The sequence below is a fragment of the Aedes albopictus genome, chromosome 2, assembly GCF_035046485.1.
Source record: "Aedes albopictus strain Foshan chromosome 2, AalbF5, whole genome shotgun sequence".
Classification (NCBI taxonomy): Eukaryota; Metazoa; Arthropoda; class Insecta; order Diptera; family Culicidae; genus Aedes; species Aedes albopictus.
In genome coordinates this window covers 24513103-24533716 of record NC_085137.1, presented here as the reverse complement: position 1 = coordinate 24533716, position 20614 = coordinate 24513103, and the positions used below count along the sequence as shown (strand labels likewise).

General features: G+C 40.4%; 1 protein-coding gene across 1 annotated transcript; it reads right to left on the bottom strand.

Annotated features, from left to right (window-relative positions):
- Positions 1-998: 998 nt before the first annotated feature.
- LOC109429636 (circadian clock-controlled protein daywake-like) lies at positions 999-10661 on the bottom strand. Its single transcript, XM_029864120.2, has 4 exons — positions 10412-10661; positions 1658-1898; positions 1401-1534; positions 999-1335 (listed from the first exon to the last, which is right to left on the bottom strand). The coding sequence occupies exons 1-4, from the start codon at positions 10590-10592 to the stop codon at positions 1031-1033; spliced, it is 861 nt and encodes a 286-aa protein (XP_029719980.2). The 5' UTR covers positions 10593-10661; the 3' UTR covers positions 999-1030.
- Positions 10662-20614: the final 9953 nt, after the last annotated feature.

Sequence of the window (20614 nt, the reverse complement as noted above, 5' to 3'; positions counted from 1 at the left end):
AGTATGAGTCGTCCATCGAGAGAGTCACCCTGCCACGCGCAGTAGGAGGAAGATGTGTCACCAATATTCAGGCACTACTATGTGTCTCCCAGATCCAGCAGCTGCGGGCATATTTCATAGAAAGCCAGAACCGTCATGAAATGTACCGCACTGTATCTGTATGTGAAGCTGACCACGAATACTGCGCCCTGCATCTGGCGCAGGAGGATTATCAGCTGAACTGCGACATCACGACCGTTGACGAAGTGATCGTTGCGTGGAAGCAGAAGGAGTTGCATGGGATGCACCCCCAGCAACTGGAGCTCGAGCACATCGATAAGGCGTGATGATAGACGGGAATAACCTTCGTCTACCATGGATCCTTACTGATGGCTGACAAGAATGTGAGTCGTGAAAATCGAAGGCAGACCATCAGTGGAATTCAGGCCTACTACGGACTCCAGAAGAATCTATGGCCCAAAAAGATTCACCCACGCACCAAATATACCATGTACAAAACGATTATAAGACCGGTGGTTCTCTACGGACACGAGACTGGACCATGCTCGAGGAGGATCTGCAAGCACTCGAAGTTTTTTAGCGTCACGTTCTGAGGACAATCTGTGACGGCGATAAAAGTACCACTAGCTCGCTGCACTCTACGGCGAACCCAGCTTTCGGAAGGTGGCCAAAGCCAGAAGGATGTGGTGGGCAGGGCATCCTGCAAGGATGCCGTATAACAACCCTGCAAAGTTGGTGTCAGGGGCTGTTCTGGTTGTCACAAAAAGGCGTGAAGTGCAGAGAGTACGATGGGCGGACCAGGTGGAGCGTGATCTGGTGAGCATTGATCGTCACCGAGGATTGAGTACTGTTGTTGGTATGGGTTATCCTATTCATGATATTGTGCAAATGAATGTATGCATGTATGGTATTCAAATAACTGTTTTCCGAGTATTATGGAATCCACATTGTCAGTTTTTTTTTGAAAAGGAATTTTCTCAACTCAAATGAATACAATGTTCTTACAAACTAAACAATACTACCTCTAATATCACAGTGGAAGAATATCCAACTCGGTCGCCCCGCTCACCGCACTGTTTGCCATCGCGGTAAACTGTTTGGCCAAGCTCTCCTCGAACGCCGGCTTGACTTCATCCAGCAGCACGTGCGGGTCCTCGTTGATTGCACTGTTTCCGATCTGGCCGAGCGTGGGATCCCCATTGAACAGATTGTGCAAATTGAACTTGCCCTTATCGAAGCGCAGCTTAACCTGGATCGGCTGGAACTGGACGTACTCCTTACCGTCCGGACCCGGCTTGAGGTAGTACTTAAGTCGCATGTTGGCAATTGTATTATCTGTGGGAGAAATATGTAGGTACACACTGGGTGATTAGAGAAGTAGTTTAGTGTTGTGTACTTACCGAGAATCAGATCGAAATCACCCTGGCCGGAGATGCGTAACACCAGTACCTTCATGTCCAGCGTGTATTGTCCGTTAACGATCATTTTGGGAAGCTTTACGCTAACGTTGAACATCTTCTCATCCATGTTGAGTCTACACATGTAACGGGAAGAAAGACATTAGTACAATCGGTTTATCCAATCTAGATAGTTTTATGCATTTCTGATCTAATCACAGATAATTTAAGAAATGAGCTATTGTTCCGGAATAACATACTTCACTCGTCGAACTTGGAAATCTCCGGCCCCTTTGATTGTGACGTTGGTTAGCTTCGCCCGGAATCCCGGTCCATGATCGATGCTCATCTTATCTATCATGATCGGTTCCAGGAGCGGGGCACCCGGCTGGCCCTCTCCGTAGTTTCCCCCGGCAATGTTTGGTCGTATCCGCTCCACGACTTCCTTGACGCATTTTTCGAACCTTGGATCGCTGCGGGAGCATGCTGTTAGCACTGGTGCTGGGATTTACAAGAAATGGTATGAGAATATTAATTTAGAAGATTTTTTCTTGTAAACTTGAAAAATAAAAACAAATTGAAATGTATTAAGCATACGTGCAACATTCAAAATCTTGAAGTGCATATACAGAAACTATTGAAAATTTGACACAAAAAATGACCCAGCAATGAAATAATATTTTTATGAAACTCGGAATATATAATGTCAGAACTTCAAATAAATGAACACTGACGAATGAAAAGATAATCTGATTAAATACTGTTCATTTTAATTCCACTAAGAATTTGCATCCTTTGACAGATACGTATTTCGACCTCAACTGTAAGGTCGTTTTCAGTGCCTCATACTTGACTCGACTCAAAACTATGTCGAATCAAGTACGAGACACTGAAGACGAACTTACAGTTGAGATCGATCTTCGTATCTGTCAAATGATGCAAATTCTTAGTGGAATTTAAAGGAAAAGAACAAGTGAAGATATGACGAAGCCACACCTAGAATTTTCAAGAGCACAAATCTGAAGAACCGAATGCAGGTTTGCGCTGAAAAGTTGATCGATTGGTCACCACCAGCGGGTAACCAATCGATCAACTTTTCAGCGCAAACCGATATTCGGTTTTTCAGATTTGTGCTCTTGAAAATTTTAGGTGTGGCTTTTAACGCGATTTTCTTTTTACAGGTGATCCACTAACATGACCAAGTTCATTACTACTGACGAATGAATTTTTGTCTCTTGAATTGTATACGATTGGAGTGAACATCGCAGCCAGTGCTGTGCAATTTTAGGACGGGTTATGGGGTAGTGGAGGTATTTTGGACCGGGCAGGTATTTTGGCCCACCTAGGAAGTTTTATGATATTTATCACATAACTCTACCAAATCTTGGTAATATTTTATTGGAACACGAAAAGTATTCAACTATGTCAGTTGGTATGTCATTTTGATTGCCAGTTAAATATGCTGTTTAGTATCAAAAATAGAGAAAATCTTTTCTCTTCCAAAGAAACGCACTGAAAAGCACCAAAACCAAAGAAGGTGACAAATTTGTAGTCAGTTTCGAAAAGGTATTAAATTTTTCTAATAAATATTTATTTCATGTAAATGTAGTTAGGGTCATGTAAGAACTCATGAGGTATAGCCAAAATATGTTCAACATAATCAGATGTGAACATATTTTGGACCACCTGTCAGATTAATCTCTCCAGTTCCTTCTAAAGGGAGAAAACATTCATGCCAATGCAATGTACTCTAAAAACAGATAAATAGAATAAGTTTGAACCTCCCGTGATCTGGGTTGTTATACGTTTGTTTTACAATGCGATTGTTATGGGTTCAATTTGTTCTAACAACTTTTCTCAATAAGCGAAAAAAAGTTGTAATTCTCACGTAGTTTTAACTATGTGTAAAGTTTTGCTGAGGTGCCTTCATTTCGTCATGCAATCAAAATTTAATGAGGTGGGCCAAAATAAAGTCAGGTGGTCAAAAATAGAAGCCAGAGATCCTTCAGGAGTTTTAATATTTCTTGTATTTACTACAACAGTTTTGAGTTCTTGTTCGCCTTTTTCGACAGAACCAGACGCGCCAACTCGGTCAAATTAATGGGGGGGGGGGTTGGTGGGGGCTGGGGCAAAGCCTGGTTTTTCTAATTTTTTTTTGCATGGGAAAATCGAAAAGTCGTCAAATATTGAGGGGGGGAAACCATGCTTGCCCCCCCCCCCCTAAGTTGACGCCTATGGACAGAACACATGTTGCTCAAAGTAATGCCTACAGAAATTATCCATGTTTTATAGTGAAAACCATTTTTTTTCGCTGAATTGATCATCCACTTCCTAAAAGGGTCCAAAATACCTCCCTTACCCTATCAACCCCATTCACTCTGACCATCACTTCAGATGACAAATGCCGATTATCGAAACTTAGAGGAACCACGCTAAAGCAACTCAAATTAACCCTTGCTGACAATATGAATGTTTGTTCTACACCTTACAATCACATCAGGGAGCTTCCATAAATTACGTCACCCCCCCCCCCCTCCCTCTCTCCTATGTCACACTTTTTGTATAGGTTGTCACACTACTGATCCCCCTAAAAGCGTGACGTAATGTATGGACGTTCCCTTATGACCTGATATATATATATGTGTTTGTAGCACCGTGCACAAGGTTGGTTCGATAATTGTTTAACATAACCAATATTTTGAACGTATCAAGATATTGCACCTATTGATTTACAAAACTATAAAGATTTTCCTATAAAAATGAAAATTCTGTATCGCTGATGATACAAAAACCAAAAAAAGAAAATGCGGTGCCGGCACAGTATTTTGTTGACCACAATGAACTGCGATGACGTCCCTTTTTCCTGTATTTATGTACTTAGAACGTGAGCGTTAAGAACCAATCATTCCTTACACTTTCCATTGAATTAAATTCCCTTAACCATTCAGAACGCGCGCCGTTGTAAAAAGTACAACAGCACCAAAAAACCTCGCTCGCCGTATACAGCGCGAGAGCGGTGCTGTTTTAGGCCCTAACAGGTGCGCGTCCTGAAAGGTTAAATTCAATTTTCTAATATAAATTAAACATTTTACCGGAAGTAGAGATCGCACCCAAATTTATTCCAGAGAAATCCGGCATCCTGAAATCTCTACAACATCCCAAAAACACCCCTGAACGTCTAAAACATTCCCGGAACTCTCCTGAAGGCGCTTGAAAGCCATTCGAACGTCCTTAACCTAGTTGAGGTCAATATGACCCAGACAGGCGCGCTGAACGTACACTACGCAAACGTTGTTCTGAAATCCTAACATCTTCGGAGGGTTAATCCATCTGAAACTTTCTGTAATCGCCTAGAACATTCCTGGAATGCACTGAAACCCTTGGAACACTCTGAACCCCCTGGAACTCCCATGATACCCAGGAACGTTTCTGAAATCGTCAGAAACGCTCCTTGAATGCCCCAGAATCCTCTAGAAAATCCCTTGAATCCTTGGAACGCCATTGAAAGTTCTTGAATATACCCTTGAAACCCCACAGAATACCCCTGACGTCTATGGGACACTACTGAAATCATTTGAAAAACCCTGAAACTTCTTGAAGCTCCTTTGTAAGCTCCCGAAAACCCCTGAAACCCTCAGAAACAAGTTGAACCCACTCACTCCACTAGAATTGTCTTTGAACTATGTACGTGAAACGCTTTGAAACTTTTCTAAAACTCCCTTCAAAACTCCCAAAATGACCTTACTTTCTCTGGAACAGATTGAAACCATTTTGAAAACATTCTAAAACTTTCGGAAGTTACTTCCAAACCTTACTGCTTTAAATGCCTTAAAACCCCTCTAGAAACCCCTCCAAGTTCCTTAAAAACTGAAATCCCCGAGAATACTCCGCAAATCCTTTTAAACGTCTTGAAATGCCTTGAAAACATTTTGAGAATCCCAAGAAACCAAATTGAATGCCTTCTAAAACCTCTGAAATCCCTGAAAGCCTCCTAGAAACCCCCTGACACGTCTTGGAACGCCTTGTTTGTAATAAACTGCGTTGAACGTTCAACGTGTACTGAGTTTGCACCAATCAGATGCACGGTGAGACGAATGGCCAAAAACGTGAACTTTTTTCAATAGCGTCTTTAAACGTGATTTTATCGGCATGGTGCCTTCGGATGAAAATTTTCTAAAAATAGGGTGCGTCTGATGACGTTGAGCTTTATTTTGCAGCTTTGCCACAGACGGCGCTGAAAAATCCTACTTTTTTATTTGACGTTTTTTTTTAATATGATGGCTTGGGAAAAGTTGTAGATATGTTCAATACAAATACAACGTTCTGTTTTCTGTGTTTATCTATCAATTGTTTCCAGATACAGGCGTATTTTATGAATGGACCCCAAAAAATCGGTTAATTATTTATTTCGGAAACGCGCAGTTTTAGAAAGTTTCAATGTTCTACAAAATTATGAGAAATATCAAAATGAACAACTTTGTAGAAGTGAATAGGGTTCTAAAATGACTATTAGGTTAGTTATGGCTATTTTTGTGAAAAACTATCCATTTTTCAAGGCTCAATCTTGGATACAAATAAATGCAAATTAAACCCCATTAGGTTCAATATGTGTAATTATTAGTTGAATATTCCGATATTTTCGTCTGTATCCTCGACTATAATTGGCGCTAAAACCAATTATATCAGTTTTTGTATGTCATTTAGAACCTCACTTCGCTGAAGATAGTGATAAATATTAACTATTCGAATAATTTTAGAAATCATTGCGCCTACCAAAACTAATTATTTTAATATTATTTAAAAAAAACACTGCATAGAAATAGAAGTGAGTTGAAGCAGTCTGTCTTATTCATGTGATCTCACCAACAAGAAAAATATATTCGTGCGTTCGAAAAATGAATGTAAATATACATATTTTTAAGCACGTATAGTAACCGAACATCGGAAATTTTCATCCGAAAACGCCATGCTGATAAAATCACGTTCCAGAACGCTACTGAAAAAAGTTCACGTTTTTGGCCATTTGTCCTACCGTGAGATGGTCGGAGACGAAATAGATATCAGTCTAGCATCGATATCAACAATATAAAAACAATACCTTTGCCCTTGTTGTTCATTGACTAGCTTCGAAAAATGATCGCACTTAAAATCCCTTGAAAATTCCTAGAAACCCCGCTGAAATTGTCTGAAACGTCTTGTTACGCTGTAAATGCCCTCTGATACATCCCTAGAACCACCAATATTCACATCAAACTCAATGCACTCCGGAAACCCCATGAACCTACCGGAAACCCTTTAAAACGACCTTAAACCACCGACAAATTGACGTGCCAGCTCATATGAGTTTACCAATTATGCTTGGCTAATGATTCTTCTTTAAGTCACTGACTTCACCTGTGCGATGTTTTACACAGCTTCCTCTTCATGTGTGCGTGAGAACATGAACTATAATTTGTCAAATTATTCCGCTCATTTCAAAGTTATTTTGCGCAAGAAAAAAAAACATTTCGTTACAACAGTTGAAGAGCAATGTCATCCGATGAAACTTTTTACATGGTATATTTCATTCGGTCATTTATTGACTATTTATTTTGCCTAATGTAGAGAATTCCATTGAACAATTTCATGGTATGGTTAATTATTTCTTTGGAACTCCCTTGAAAGCCCCCTAGAATTTCCTGAAATCCACTAAAACCCCTGTGAATTTCTTTAATGCTTTGTAGCCCTGACGTAACTTCCTTGAAATTTACTTGAAAACTCCTTCAAACTCCTTGAACTCCCAGAAATTACTACGAAACCCCTTGATACGCTTTGAAAATCCTTCTGAATGCCCTAATTAAACCACCGGGAACCACTCCGAAAACCCTATGAAACTCCCAGGAAACTTTAAAATGAAAATTGTCTTAAGTGATTTGTGTCTCAGAGATTTGAAATAATCGCATTTTAGGGTGATACAAAACTTTTTAGGGTGCTGCAATATTCAGTATGAGTGTTGCAATATGCGATTCCATGTTTATGGCGGGTACTGTAGATCATTTCCAGCCCAAAACACGAAAAAATGGCCATTTTGAGCTCGATATTTTTTTATTTGTATGAGAATTTGATCGTGAGTTGGATTTCATGAATATTTTTTTCTTCTATCAATGCATAACCGTTTTTTCCTAGCATGGCTTTCAAAAAACGCGTATGAAAAAAAATAATTTGATTCTACAAATATTTTTTTTTTTTGGAAAGCTGACTTCCAGCCTCAGAATCTGCTAAGTAGCCCAGGATGGCCAAATGCTTTCAACTATGTTTTTGTCGAATATTTATTTTCATTTAAACAAGTCACGGCGTGTGTATGGGAAAAGTTTATAACAAAAAAATAGGCATCGTCAAATTTTTCGCTATTCAAAAATAGAGGCTTCCAGCTTTCATTTGCAGGGTCCCTCAAAAAAATCCACCGAGGGATCCCGAACAACTTTTTCAGAATACTGTTTTTCCCCATACAAAATGCACGGTTCCAAATTAATCCCTATTTCTACTTAACAAACATACCCAATTTTTGTATGAAAAAGTTCCCCCGATGGAATATTTCGATGTTGGGCTTGAATGAAAGCTGGTAGCGTCAACTTTCACGTAGCGTAAAAATTAGCGATGCCCATTTTTTTGTAATAAATTTGTTCTACCAGACACACCGTGAAGTAAAAGAAACCCATTTAGAGATTTTTGATATCATATATACGTATACGTAAAAATTTCAATGGATGAGCTAATCCTATTGTTATCCTACTTTCCACTATACTTAATTTGCAGCGAATTTTAGAAAAATCAAAAAATATATACATGGGAACTTGTGAAATATTATTCGAGATATGTTTTAATGTTTTACAGTTTTTTGTCAAAAAAGGATCAACTATTTCTCAGATATGAGAATTTTTAGATCGTCTCAATACAATACAAGGTAAATTTTTTTCCTATTTTTAAATATTTTGAATCCGCTGTAATTTAGGTTTGGTTAAATGTAGGAAAATAATTATGCATAGTTTATTTTTGACACAAAAAATCTCGAAAGTTGTTTCCTTTTGCTTGTTTTTGAATAGATGGAAAAAAAAACAAAAATTAGAGTAAACATAATTAGAAATCCCATTCTGGGCTACTTGAAATTTTTGAGGCTGGAAGTCAGCTTTCTACAGAAAAAAAGGATAAGGTTTTTCGAAAATTGCAAATATATGACATCTAACATAGATTTGCGACGAATCTTACTCTCAGAGTATTTTTTTAAAGTCCTAAAGTAAATTAAAGTAAATATCATCAAATATATTCAAAGACATCATTTTAATCCAAAAAAAACGGTTCCGAGTTTTATATTTTTTTTTTTTTGAAGAAAATTCGGATATTTTTATTCGCCATTTCAAAAGTTGGGTAAAGTATATTGCAAAACAAATAACATGTCAAACATTTTCAGATAGAAGCTCATACATGGGCAAAATTTCATTTGATCCTTGGTGGTTTTGTAGCACAACGGAAATAATTTTATTTAAAAGATATTGAACTGTGGCTCCAGGAAAATACGCCGAGGAGCCAAATTATGTATATCCCTCCTAAGATGTTACGTTAGACGCACGCTGATTGCGTATTGTACTTTCAGCGAGCCTGTCTGGCCCCAACATCCTACTAAGGCCATTTTTTTTAAATTTGTTTTTATTTCTAATCTTTATACACACCTAAATGCAATGCATCGTTTTATGAGGATTTACATTATAATACACTTTTAGTTAGTTTACTAGTTTAGCTAGTATTAAAATATATGGCCTTTTATTTTCAAATAATCGTATCTCGAAAACTGCAACTCTTTTTTTTTTTTAAACGTAACGCCAAATTTTCAGATTTTTCTGTTGTTCTTTTTTTTTCAGTCCGTTTGAGGATCCATATCCTGGTCCGTCAGAAGAGTCAGTGTCGGCAGCTCTCAAGAGGGAAGAGCAGCTGATGAAAAATTGCAAATGCAGGGGCTGGGAATCAATTGATTGAATGATTTGTCTTTATTAAAGAGACTTTCAGCGGCTGGGGATCAAACTCATGTCACTAACAAACCATTTCGAGACGAAATCATACTCCTATCACGCACAAATATGTATAAGTATGCATGAGTATACTTTGTAAATCACAATAGCAGTCCGTCGCACGATAAACCATCGCGTCGCTCGGATGTAGAAGTTATGGGCCATAACTTATGGCACTCTCAGATGAATAACCGTCACTATATTTGGTCCGCATGGAGGTCAAAATTCGTTTAGTGTTACGGTAATTCGCCAATTGTTGAACAGTTAGTACTGGCATTTGTGTTTTCAATTGTGCATAATTGCACAAAAGTAGAAAAATATCCACTGTATATCATGTTCCTGTCATTTCTCACAATTCCCAATGAACTTGAATTACTTTGATTTCATTTATGTAAGAAAACTTGCAAAAATTGACCCAAAGGTCTGGAACCCAGCTGTTGAACATATCCTTCAATTATTTCATCCATAGTTTGTGCTATTAGGCGATAAAACGTTCCATGAAAAAAAAATAATGATCCATTGATATTTTTCCAATATTCCATGGGAAAATGCCAGAAATTCATAAAGCATTCATTTAGACCCAAAGAAAATTGTCAACCATAGGAGCAACCGTTCGTTTAACAATTTTTCATGGAAACAAATCAAACTGTTCCATGTTTTCAGTAAATAAAAATGGGGGCGTAAATGCTTAGTATGGGAATTGATAGTCTAAATGTTTGAAAAACAACCAAATCTGTTGAGAAATATTTTTTCAAATCTTCACCTTTCCAGAGAAACTAGTCAATTTGTATTGTCATGCGTCAACCAAACCACATTCCACATTTAGGTAAACACAAACAGCAAATAAGAAATGGTAGAATCTCTAGTCACGTGAAATTTACTGTTGGTTATACGATCGATTGAACAAAACACTTCGATTCACATTTGTCACTTTACTGCACTCCAACCAAGTGTCCTTATTTTATCACTAACCCAATCGTGCCTGGCCGCATCCAAAGTGAAGCACTACCAAAACTCCAACCACCAATAACTTCATCCTATATACCAGATTGATCAACCGCGTCCACCAATAATTCACCGAACCAGAACTTCCTCCCGGCAAACAAGATTCTAAGGCAAAAACTAATCCCCGCCAAACCCGGTACAGCTTCATTTATACCGAGATCAAGTCGGCGGCAAGCGCGTGTATGCTAGCTGGATGGATGATTGTCATTGCCAATGGGCATCAAATTCTAATGAGTGTGCGGGCATCATCGAGTTCGAGATCGAGACAATCGTCGTCGCCGACGTCTACCACTTGATCTTTTACGATTTGACCGGACCGACCCTTCTGCTCTGTCTCTCCCTCTCATACACATTAGCTATTGATCTGTGTCTGTACTGTAGGGCGCTGCTGAAGCGGTAGCAGGTTAACAGTCGGGATCTCAAGCACGCAGTTGATACTATCTATTAGCACGACGATGTGACGTTACCCCGTAGATGGCGGGCAGGCTGTACTGTTGGCAAAATTGCACTTGCTGCATACCTACGTCATCGTTTGATCAAACGTTTGCTCGGTGGGATGCTGTTCCAAGAAGATGATTCTTCTTATTTATGGTTTTATGATCCCATTGCAACTCGGCCTTTGCTGAAACTACAAAGTGTTCTTTTGAGCGAATGCACAGATGTTAATAAAATCTTTCATTGCCTGCCAACTTTCCATTTCATGCAGCTGTGTGTAAGAAAAATAATGCCCAGAAAGTAAAGAAAATTTCTCACTCGAAAAGGTCTGCGACCAAACCGAGAATCGAACCCACAGTCTCGAAGTGGCGATCAGAGCCTCAACAGCCACATGCTTACTGGAAACCCCATTAATAACACACATTGAAGCTAATTGTTAGATCCACAGGAGTGGTCCTAAACTCATAGGTTACCTCGTCAGCGATCGCGCACTGAGATTTGATGAAGGGTATCCGATACTGTATGTATCCAACACACCCGATGTGTTGAGAGTATAACTATTCAATAAGAGTGGATTATCAGTTCAGTACAGCTCAGCTGTGTAGTGTCGGTAGCGGTTGGTTCAACTGGCTAAGAATAGCACTACGAGTCATGTAGGAACCTAGAATTCCTTCCTAAGCGAACCATTGCCACACACCAGTCAGTGTGGACTTGCCACCAGTGACACAGGGAGGTGACCGAGCACCGAGACATACGGATTGGTCAAGCGGAATAAGCCTAGTCGTGGCGGGGACCCTGCAGTGGGCTCTGCAGAGCCTCTTCAGAAACTCCACACATCTGGAAGCAACTCTGTACCAGCGATATGGCTCCGCTAATAAAGTGTTACAGTCCAGCTTGAAGTGCCTCGGGCACATCAGGAACAACGCCAGTAAGTTCCTGATTACGGTATACTGGTCTTACTTTGTAACTGGTAACTGAGACGGTACACGCTTAGGTAACTACGCACAAGTAAGCTGGTAGCAACGGCATTCTATCCGATTAGTATGGTCGGGTGACACTGACTTGAAAGGGTGGATGGGCTAATGTTGGCGCTGTCTATCGTCCCATAAAACCGTGGACGGCGTGGCCTTGAAGTACGTTCCTGGTCTGTGCCTAGCTCAGGTAATTAAGTGGGTGAAAGTTGGTTCATATGAACTCTCCTGATTAACGCTGATCCGGCTCTGAGCTCAGTCCCCATAAGGGCCTGGACCAACCCTCGGGTCGCCTCCCTGCTTCCATAGATAACCACCAGGATCATTGGCGACTACTTCATTTGCAATGAGGGATAGCGGCTGTAAGGGGGACACAACTGAAATGACGTCTACTAAATCCATGAACAACAACAAGGTGATCGAGAGTGGAGAGGGAACGGCGTTGAACCCGTTCGCGCGAGGAGGACTGGCGAGATTGCCACTACGAGGAGTTGGTGTCGCGAGAAGGCGACAGGAGGTTCAACGGGAGGAGCACGTGGCGGCGAAGCACCGACCAAGGAAGCGCAGATGACTGTCGCGTACGTCACGCGGGCACTGAACCCAAACAGGAGCGATCTATCAAAGATTTTAATAGGGTAAGTGTACCAATTATGGCTATAGTACCAATTATTCGCCATAGTTGATTTTCACCCTTTAACGATATATATCAACAATGAAAAAAAATGTGAACAACAGATCACGTTCACAAAAGATGGTTGCACTCATTTAAAGTCCACATTTTGCTCAAATTATGGTAGAAAAAAATCATTTTCCTTAAAATTTCGGCTTCCTTGCACCCTTTTTCGCCATAGTGTACCAATTATGGCTAATCCCATAAGAAATGAATGCAAATAGTGCGAAAAGGAATCGAAGTTAAAAAATGTAGCCATAACTGGTACCGGGTTCCTATCATTGGCACACGCTGTAATAAATACTAAAAGTAGTTTTGGCTCCGTTTTTATATTTTTCCTGTAAAGTATGGAAACTAAACTATCTTTTAACATATTGGTGACATTCGTTGGTCTTCTCGTTATTTTTGTACGAATAGTTTTTCTTAGGTAGTGCCATATTTGGTACAGGCACCCTAGTTGCCAAACAGCTGGACGAGCTGATCGGCTACACGGGCGGGCGGACTACCATCAGCTAGGACCTGAAACAGGGCCTGCTGAAGCTCCGCAAGACGCTGGTTCTGGTCAAGAAGGAGTATGATCTTCTGGTCGAAGAGCGGAGTGCGGCTGATGCGAGCAGAAAGGAGTGGTCTACCCAAATGGACAGCTTCCTCTTTGCTGGCAACGCAACGATGTAGCACGAAACCATGCAGCTCGCCGGAGCCGTAGCGGAGGGAGAGGTCAAACCGCCCTAAGGCTCAAGCTGCATGGTCGAAACGTGCCGACGCGCAGAGGTGGGCGGAAAGCCAAAGAAGATGAATGGGACGGCCAGCGCAAGTAACCATGCTGTCAAGTTGTGGGGTTGTGGGTTGTGGGCTTCGTGATCAAGTGGTTAGCGGCGTCAGTCGTTTTAAGTGTCTCGTAATGCGCTGAATGCATCTTCCCTCGTAAATCTGGTTCGTGGACCATTGTGCAATGGACCCTAGCAATGGACGCAGACCGGTATACTAGTGGTGTCCAGAAATCGCACATCTCCGTGCATCCTGCCTAAGAGCTCGCACCGATGAGGGTAAAATGGAACGAAGTGAGGCCTACAGGGCGGCTAAACTGGCATTGAACAAAGAGATTAAGGTACGCAAGCGGGCATGCTTCGAAAATCTCTATCAGGCAGCCAACACGACCCCTTGGGCTGATGGCTACAGAGTAGTCATGGCCAAAACGAATGGCACGTCAGCACCTCCTGGACGCTCCCCCGAGATGATGCAGAAGATCGTTGAAACGCGGTTCCCGCGCCATGGGCCAAACCGGTGACGAATGACGCAATAGCGAAGTCGTTAAACCCTTTGAAGCCGGAATTTTTCCAAGCGTTCTTCTGGAGTTTTTTCTACTTTTTTCTGTAGTTTTGGTATTCAATAGTATAAAAACGGTAGAATATTATGCAGAATATTTTTCTGGACATCCTTGGTCATCCAAACTATTCTTGAGTTTAGATCCTTAAGTATATGGCTATAACGGTATCTGTTACCGCGACCACTGTGCGGTGCGGCAGTTAGTCCAGTGTGTGAAGCACCCGGCTCATCCCTACGCACCGATACACTTCGCACTGCTTGATTGTGGATGAATTTATTACGATAATACACACGTTGTGTCTGAAACAGCCTCGACAGTAGTCAGTTAGCGCAGTTAGCGAGTACGTAGTAGGGGAAGGTGGGGTAATATGCACCCCCTAAGCAAACGTGGCCCCATAGCAAAGATTAAGATGATTTTATGGGTGTCTTGCGTTTTGAAAGTTAGTTTACTTATTTGACTAAGAGACGTCAACTTTTGGTCCGCGTGATATCAATTTTACCGAATCAAATTAACAATTTAAAAAAGTGTTACGTTTTAGGTGCTGAAAAACTGTTGGGGGCAAAACGCACCTTGAGGTGGGGCAATACGACCTCTGGCATTTTCCGCTTTGAATTGTAATGAGATACCAGGCGTCTCCATCTTACAATTTACGGCAGCAAATGGAAGGAGTAGGAGGCGGATGGTAGTTAATAGTTTGATTCCATATAATCAGCGCGCAATTGCATAAATTGCGTGCGCTACAAATTAGACAATCGTTTCAAATGTGGAAAATCATCGTTTTCCACGCTTTTCATTCAAATATTCTTTGCATTCTTGGGCTTGTCCGGCTCAGTTTTACATCTAGTTTGCTTGCATCGAATGGAACTTAACTTATATAATGAAATAGCGTGAGGGCATCTTGCCCCGGGGGTGCGTATTACTCCAGGTTACCCTAAAGTGCTCTTTATAGTAAAAGTACTCTGTAGTATAGAGATTTAATAGAATTGTAGCGCAAGTTAAATAGTATATAGTTACACAGAAATGTAAGTAGATTATATTTTTTTTTTCTAAATACTATTGAATTTATTGAAATATATTTGCAGCTTTAAAGCTGCCCAGTTTGGTGACTACAGGAACTGTGTTTCTCTCTAACTTGCGCCAACAGGTATCTTCTTTCATTATACAAAGCTGCGATTTGTAATCTGTCATGTCCAGCAAGTCTTCTTAACCCTCGAGCGATCGCGCTGTTGTATTTTGTACAACACGTTGAAAAAATCTCGCTTTTTGTACTCAGCATTTGCTGACGCAGGTAGTCAACCGCGCGAGTTACGGAAGGTTAAAGGTAAATAGACAATATCAGATCAGTCGGGATATCCTAGGTCATCCAAACTGTCCTTGAGTTTAGATCCTAAAGTCTTCGAGTGTAACGATAACTTCTTTCATTATACATAGCTACAATTTGTAATCAATCATGTCCAGTAAGTCTTCTGAAAAATTCAATAGACAGTATCAGATCATTCGGGATATCCTAGTTCATCCAAACTATTCTTGAGTTTAGATCCTACAGTCTATGGGTGTACAAAGCTGTGATTTGTAATCTATCATGTCCAGTAAGGCTTCTGAAAGTTCAATAGACAGTATCCGATCAATCGGAATATTCTAGATCATCCAAACTGTTCTTGAGTTCAGATCCTACAGTCTATGGGTGTAACGGTAACTGCTTTCATTATACAAAGCTGCGATTTGTAATATATCATGTCGAGTATGTCTTCTGGAAGGTAAATAGACAGGTCATCCAAACTGTTCTTGAGTTTAGATTCTAAAGTTTACGAGTGTAACGGTAGCTTCTTTCATTAAAAGCTACGATTTGTAATCTATCATGTCCAGCAAGTTTTCTGAAAGTTACAGTGGTTGTTTTAATCAACTAAGCTTTATAACAGAAAGAAGCACATAATATCCCAAAAATATATAACAACGCATATTGTTCCTCTAACTGCTTTGATAAGTACAGTTGATTATGTAACGTTTTTACGTAGTGGCAAAAGCTATTATCACAAGTGTAGACCTGAAGCTGTGGTCTCCGGAGTAGCGATGTTGATCTGGAATATCTCAAAACTATCATTATAGATTACAGTCTAAAGTTCATTGTGAGATTAACTACTGTTACTATCAAGAGCTAAACTTCAGGATAGTTTGGACGACCCTCAATGTCCCAAAGGTTCATAAAAATATATAGTAGACTTTAGGTTGGTCCAGTCACCACTATTGATTATGAAACGTTACTCAGTATGTCAGATATAGCTGATGTTACGAGTGTAGATCTGAAGTTCTGAACTTATGGATAGTTTGGCTGACCTGGAACATTCCCATAGTATCTATAAATGACATTTGAGATTTCAAGAGCTTCACGGATCTCAGCAGCTGCTATGCTATTATTTATTGTGAAAACACAAAGTTTTTCTTGTAGATTTGAAGGGCTTCATTATAGAACAATTTGGACGACCGTGAATGTCCCAAAGGTTTATTATATAAAAATAGACTTCAGATTGTTCCAGTAACTGCGGTTGATTATGCAGCGTTACTCAGTATAACAGGTATGGATACAGTTACGAGTGTAGACCTTAAGCCCTGAACTCAGAGGAAGTTTGGCTGTCCTGGCATATTCCGGTTGTGTCTCTAAATGACATTTGAGATTTCAAGAGCTTCACGGATCTCAGCAAATTATGCTATGCTATTATTTATGGTGAAAACACGTAACATTTTTCTTGTAGGTCTTGTAGATCATTATAGAACAATTTGGACGACCCTAGATGTCCCAAAGGTTTATAATAAGCTAGTAGACTTCAGATTGCTCCAATAACTGTGGTTGATTATGTAGCGTTTCTCAATATAACAGATATGGATACTGTTACGAGTGTAGACCTGAAGTCCTGAACTCCAAGGTAGTTTGGCTGACCTGGAATATCCCTGTAGTGTCTCTGAATGACATTTGAGATTTCAAGAGCTTCGCGAACCCCAGTAGATTATACAATACTATTATATATGGTGAAAACACATAAAATTATTCTTGTAGATTTGAAGGACTTTATTACAGAATAGTTTGGAGGACCCTAAATGTCCCAAAGGTTCGTAATAAGCTAGTAGATTTCAGATTGCTCCAGTAACTGCGGTTGATTATGTAGCGTTTCTCAGTATAACCGATATGAATACTGTTACGAGTGTAGACCTGAAGTCCTGAACTCCAAGGTAGTTTGGCTGACCTGGAATATTCCTATAGCGTCTATGAATGGCCTTGTAAATGTCAAGAGCTTCATGGATCCCAGTAGCTTATGCAATGCTATTAATTGTGGCGAAAATACATAAAATGATTCTTGTAGATTTGAAGGACTTCACTACATGACAGTTTGGAACGCCTAGAACATCCCAAAATATAAAACACCTTTTGATATTCATGACAAAGGCTAAATGAATACATAAAAACGAAACCCACATCCAAGTTCAGCTTTTGGAACAACTGGTATGTCAATTATTTCGTTTTTCCAAATTTCGTGGTGTCCAGGTTATCATTGAAGTCCCAAATACAAATATCCCAATTTTTCCCTAATAAAGGACTCAATTTGCAACAACTTTGCCAAAGACAGTATTCTGTTCTATTGAATGAGTGAATTTATACAGCCGTTTCTATGTTGGGGTCATATATGACCCCTCCGGCTCCAAAGGGTTAAGTTGAACAAGGCTCCGTGTGAGAACGGTATCCCGACAGTAGCCATCAAAACGGCCATCGAGGCTAGCCCTGACCTGTTCAGAATGGCTATGCAGATGTGCCTAGACAGAGGCGAATTACCGGAGAGGTGGAAAAGGCAGAGATTGATTGTACTGCCCGAACTCGGGAAGCCACCTTGCAACTCGTCGACATACAGACCTATCTGTCTGCTGGACACCGCCAGAAAACTGTTGGAAAGGATCATTCTGTCGAGGCTGATGGTCTATACTGAGAAACCCGATGTCTCTGGGCTCTCGGAGGATTCTATTAGGGCTGTAGCCATAACGGCCGAGATAGCGCTCCAGAAGAAGCGAACGGGAATCCGCTATTGCGCGGTTGTCACCCTGGACTTAAAAAATGCGTTCAACAGCGTCAGGTGGGCCGCCATTAAATGCGCCATTCATCATCAACTAGGATTCCCGGATAGCTTATGCCGGATACTAAAGAACTACTTCCAGAATAGGGTGGTAATCTATGACACCCAGGAAGGCGAGAAGAGCTACAAGATCACCGTGGGGGTACCTCAGGGGTCCATCCTGGAACGCGGCGTATGATGCCGTATTGATGCTCAAACTTCCACCGGGCATACAGATGCAATGATATTACCTCCGTGGTATACGGTGAGTCACGATAAGCTGAAATTTGGCAGCCACGTGGAATATGCCTACATATTGTCAAATAGTACACGCAAAAAATCCGTTCTGCTAATAGTGAACAAACAAATGTACACCGTGAAATGGAACTAGTTCCAGCTGTCAACATGGACGTTCTAGAGAACGTGACATCTAGTTCACGGTGTACATTTCTTATTGTTGTTATGGTTGCTATGCATAATTCCCGTTGCCGTGACTGGGAGTGCACGTATATCGGAACGAACTTAAGGCGGTAGCTGGTGGAACGCTTCCCAATAGAGAGTACTCTTGTACGCCCCCCCGGTCATCCCTAACCACAAAGGTAAGGAAGAAAGAGAATGAGTTCGCAGTGGCCCGAGGGGTTCTCTTGGATAATTTATCAGCAGATTTTTTTTTTTAAATAACGATCCACAAAGGAACCCCTTGGTGAAACTATGATTTGGACAAGCTCAGGAAACAATGAAGATAGAGTTGAAACAGACGACGTTCGGCTGGATCAAAGCCTATCAGGTCGGCTCACCAGCCCAACCAGAAAGGTCTCCGGTCTGCTGAACGACCCAGCTGGAAAAGCTTTGTACAAATGTTTCGAATTTGTGTGAAGCCGGCTGTCGATCATCACATCGATCCGTTATGTTCATTTGGCCAACATCCCTCTTCATGTGAACCACAACTTCCAATTTGGTAGCTTCACCGTGGCCCTTTAACACAAAGTTGTTTACGATATTGAGAAAGCATTCACTCAAATGCAATCTTGTTTACGTGCTTTTTATAACGTGCCTTTTGCCTAGGGCCAAAAATCTCGTTAATACAGACAGAAAAAAAACGTGCCTTTTGATGCCTTATTGGAATCCTCACAGTCATGAGTCCTGTTGGGAATGATGAGTCATGAGTCCGGTTAAGAATGATCGAAATTGCTGCATCTTGCCCCTACACAGTTAGAAAAAATCACCGACTTCGGTAATGTTTTACCGAAATCTCAACCGTTAAGTTTGTTTTACAGGAAAAATTCGGTAAAGGTAGCAACTTTTACCGAAGTTCGTTAGAGTTTGACATATAAACGATAACATTTTACCGAAATTTGTTATTTTTTTACAGAATTTCGTTAAAAATCCATTACCGAACGCTCAGCGGTTGGGAATTCGGTAAAAATACCGAACGCGATTTGCTGTGTACCTATTCGTCAATTAATTGGTAAGAGCAGGATGCAGCAACGTCGACCATATTCAACCTATTTCATTGAACAGGGCTATGGTCGGGTCATTGGAGATATCAATGATTGGATTGTATTTTGCTTAAACTTAAAAACCGACATCAGAGTCTCTTCTTGACATTGCGTTTAGCAGCATGCCCCCTCAAGAAGGCATGTACAAACACTTATCACCATTTTTATTGAACCTCGTAGCAGCTACACTATCGATGCGACTCAAAAAGAGCGGTTTAACTACTTATGATTTTGCCGATGACTATCTAACATTGCTAACACAAGTTTACAAAACAAAACGAAAGTCGTGAACTCCTGTCAACGACCAAAATTTTTGAAGCACAATTTAGTGCTGATTTCGAAACCGACCTTCAAAAATTTTTAAGTAGAACAGTTTTTGCGTTTTAGCTCAATATCGAGTTTTGCAACTTTTCAAAATATATAATTTACTAAAATTCAAATATATTGCGTTTTGTTCAACCAATTTTAAATCTTTTTGCATAAATTAAAAGCTGAATACAATACCATTCGATCAGATTGATGAAATTCAAGATATTGGCGAGTTTTAGGGACAATCTCCTTAAATTTTAGCAAAATTCCCAAATTTTTTTGAAGAAATGTATTTTTTTCAATAAGAAAAAACCAACTTAAAAATTCTCTCTCGACGTTTATTTGACATATCATATGTAGGCGAGTTACAGTAAAAATTTCAGCTGAATCGGAGCATTGATTACGGAGAATGAGATGTGTGAAGGGGGCCGGATCACAACGTCCGAGGCCATACAGTCCCGGACATTAAGTCGCGTTTTTTTGCGAAATAGCGTCCAAAATTTTGGATGCGTCATTATATCCTATGTGCCTTCTTTCCTTGGACTTCGTGGCGTATCTGCAAGTTCGGACGTTATGCCCCGAAAAAATGCGCCATAAAGTCCTGGGACTTTATGGCCTCGGACGTTATGATACTGCGCCGTGTGAAGTGAGCGACTTTGCTTAAAAATAGAACAAAAATCGATTTCAAATCATCAACCTTGTATGGAAAGTCGAAAAAAATTCCGCTTTACTGCAATTTTTTTCTTTCGCGTTTTCGAACTCCGGGCATGATTCTACACCAAAAATGATCATCAGCTTACCGAGTTCAAAAATGCTGTAAACTAGTGTAATTGGTGCTGAAAAATTCATTTTGTCATATCCA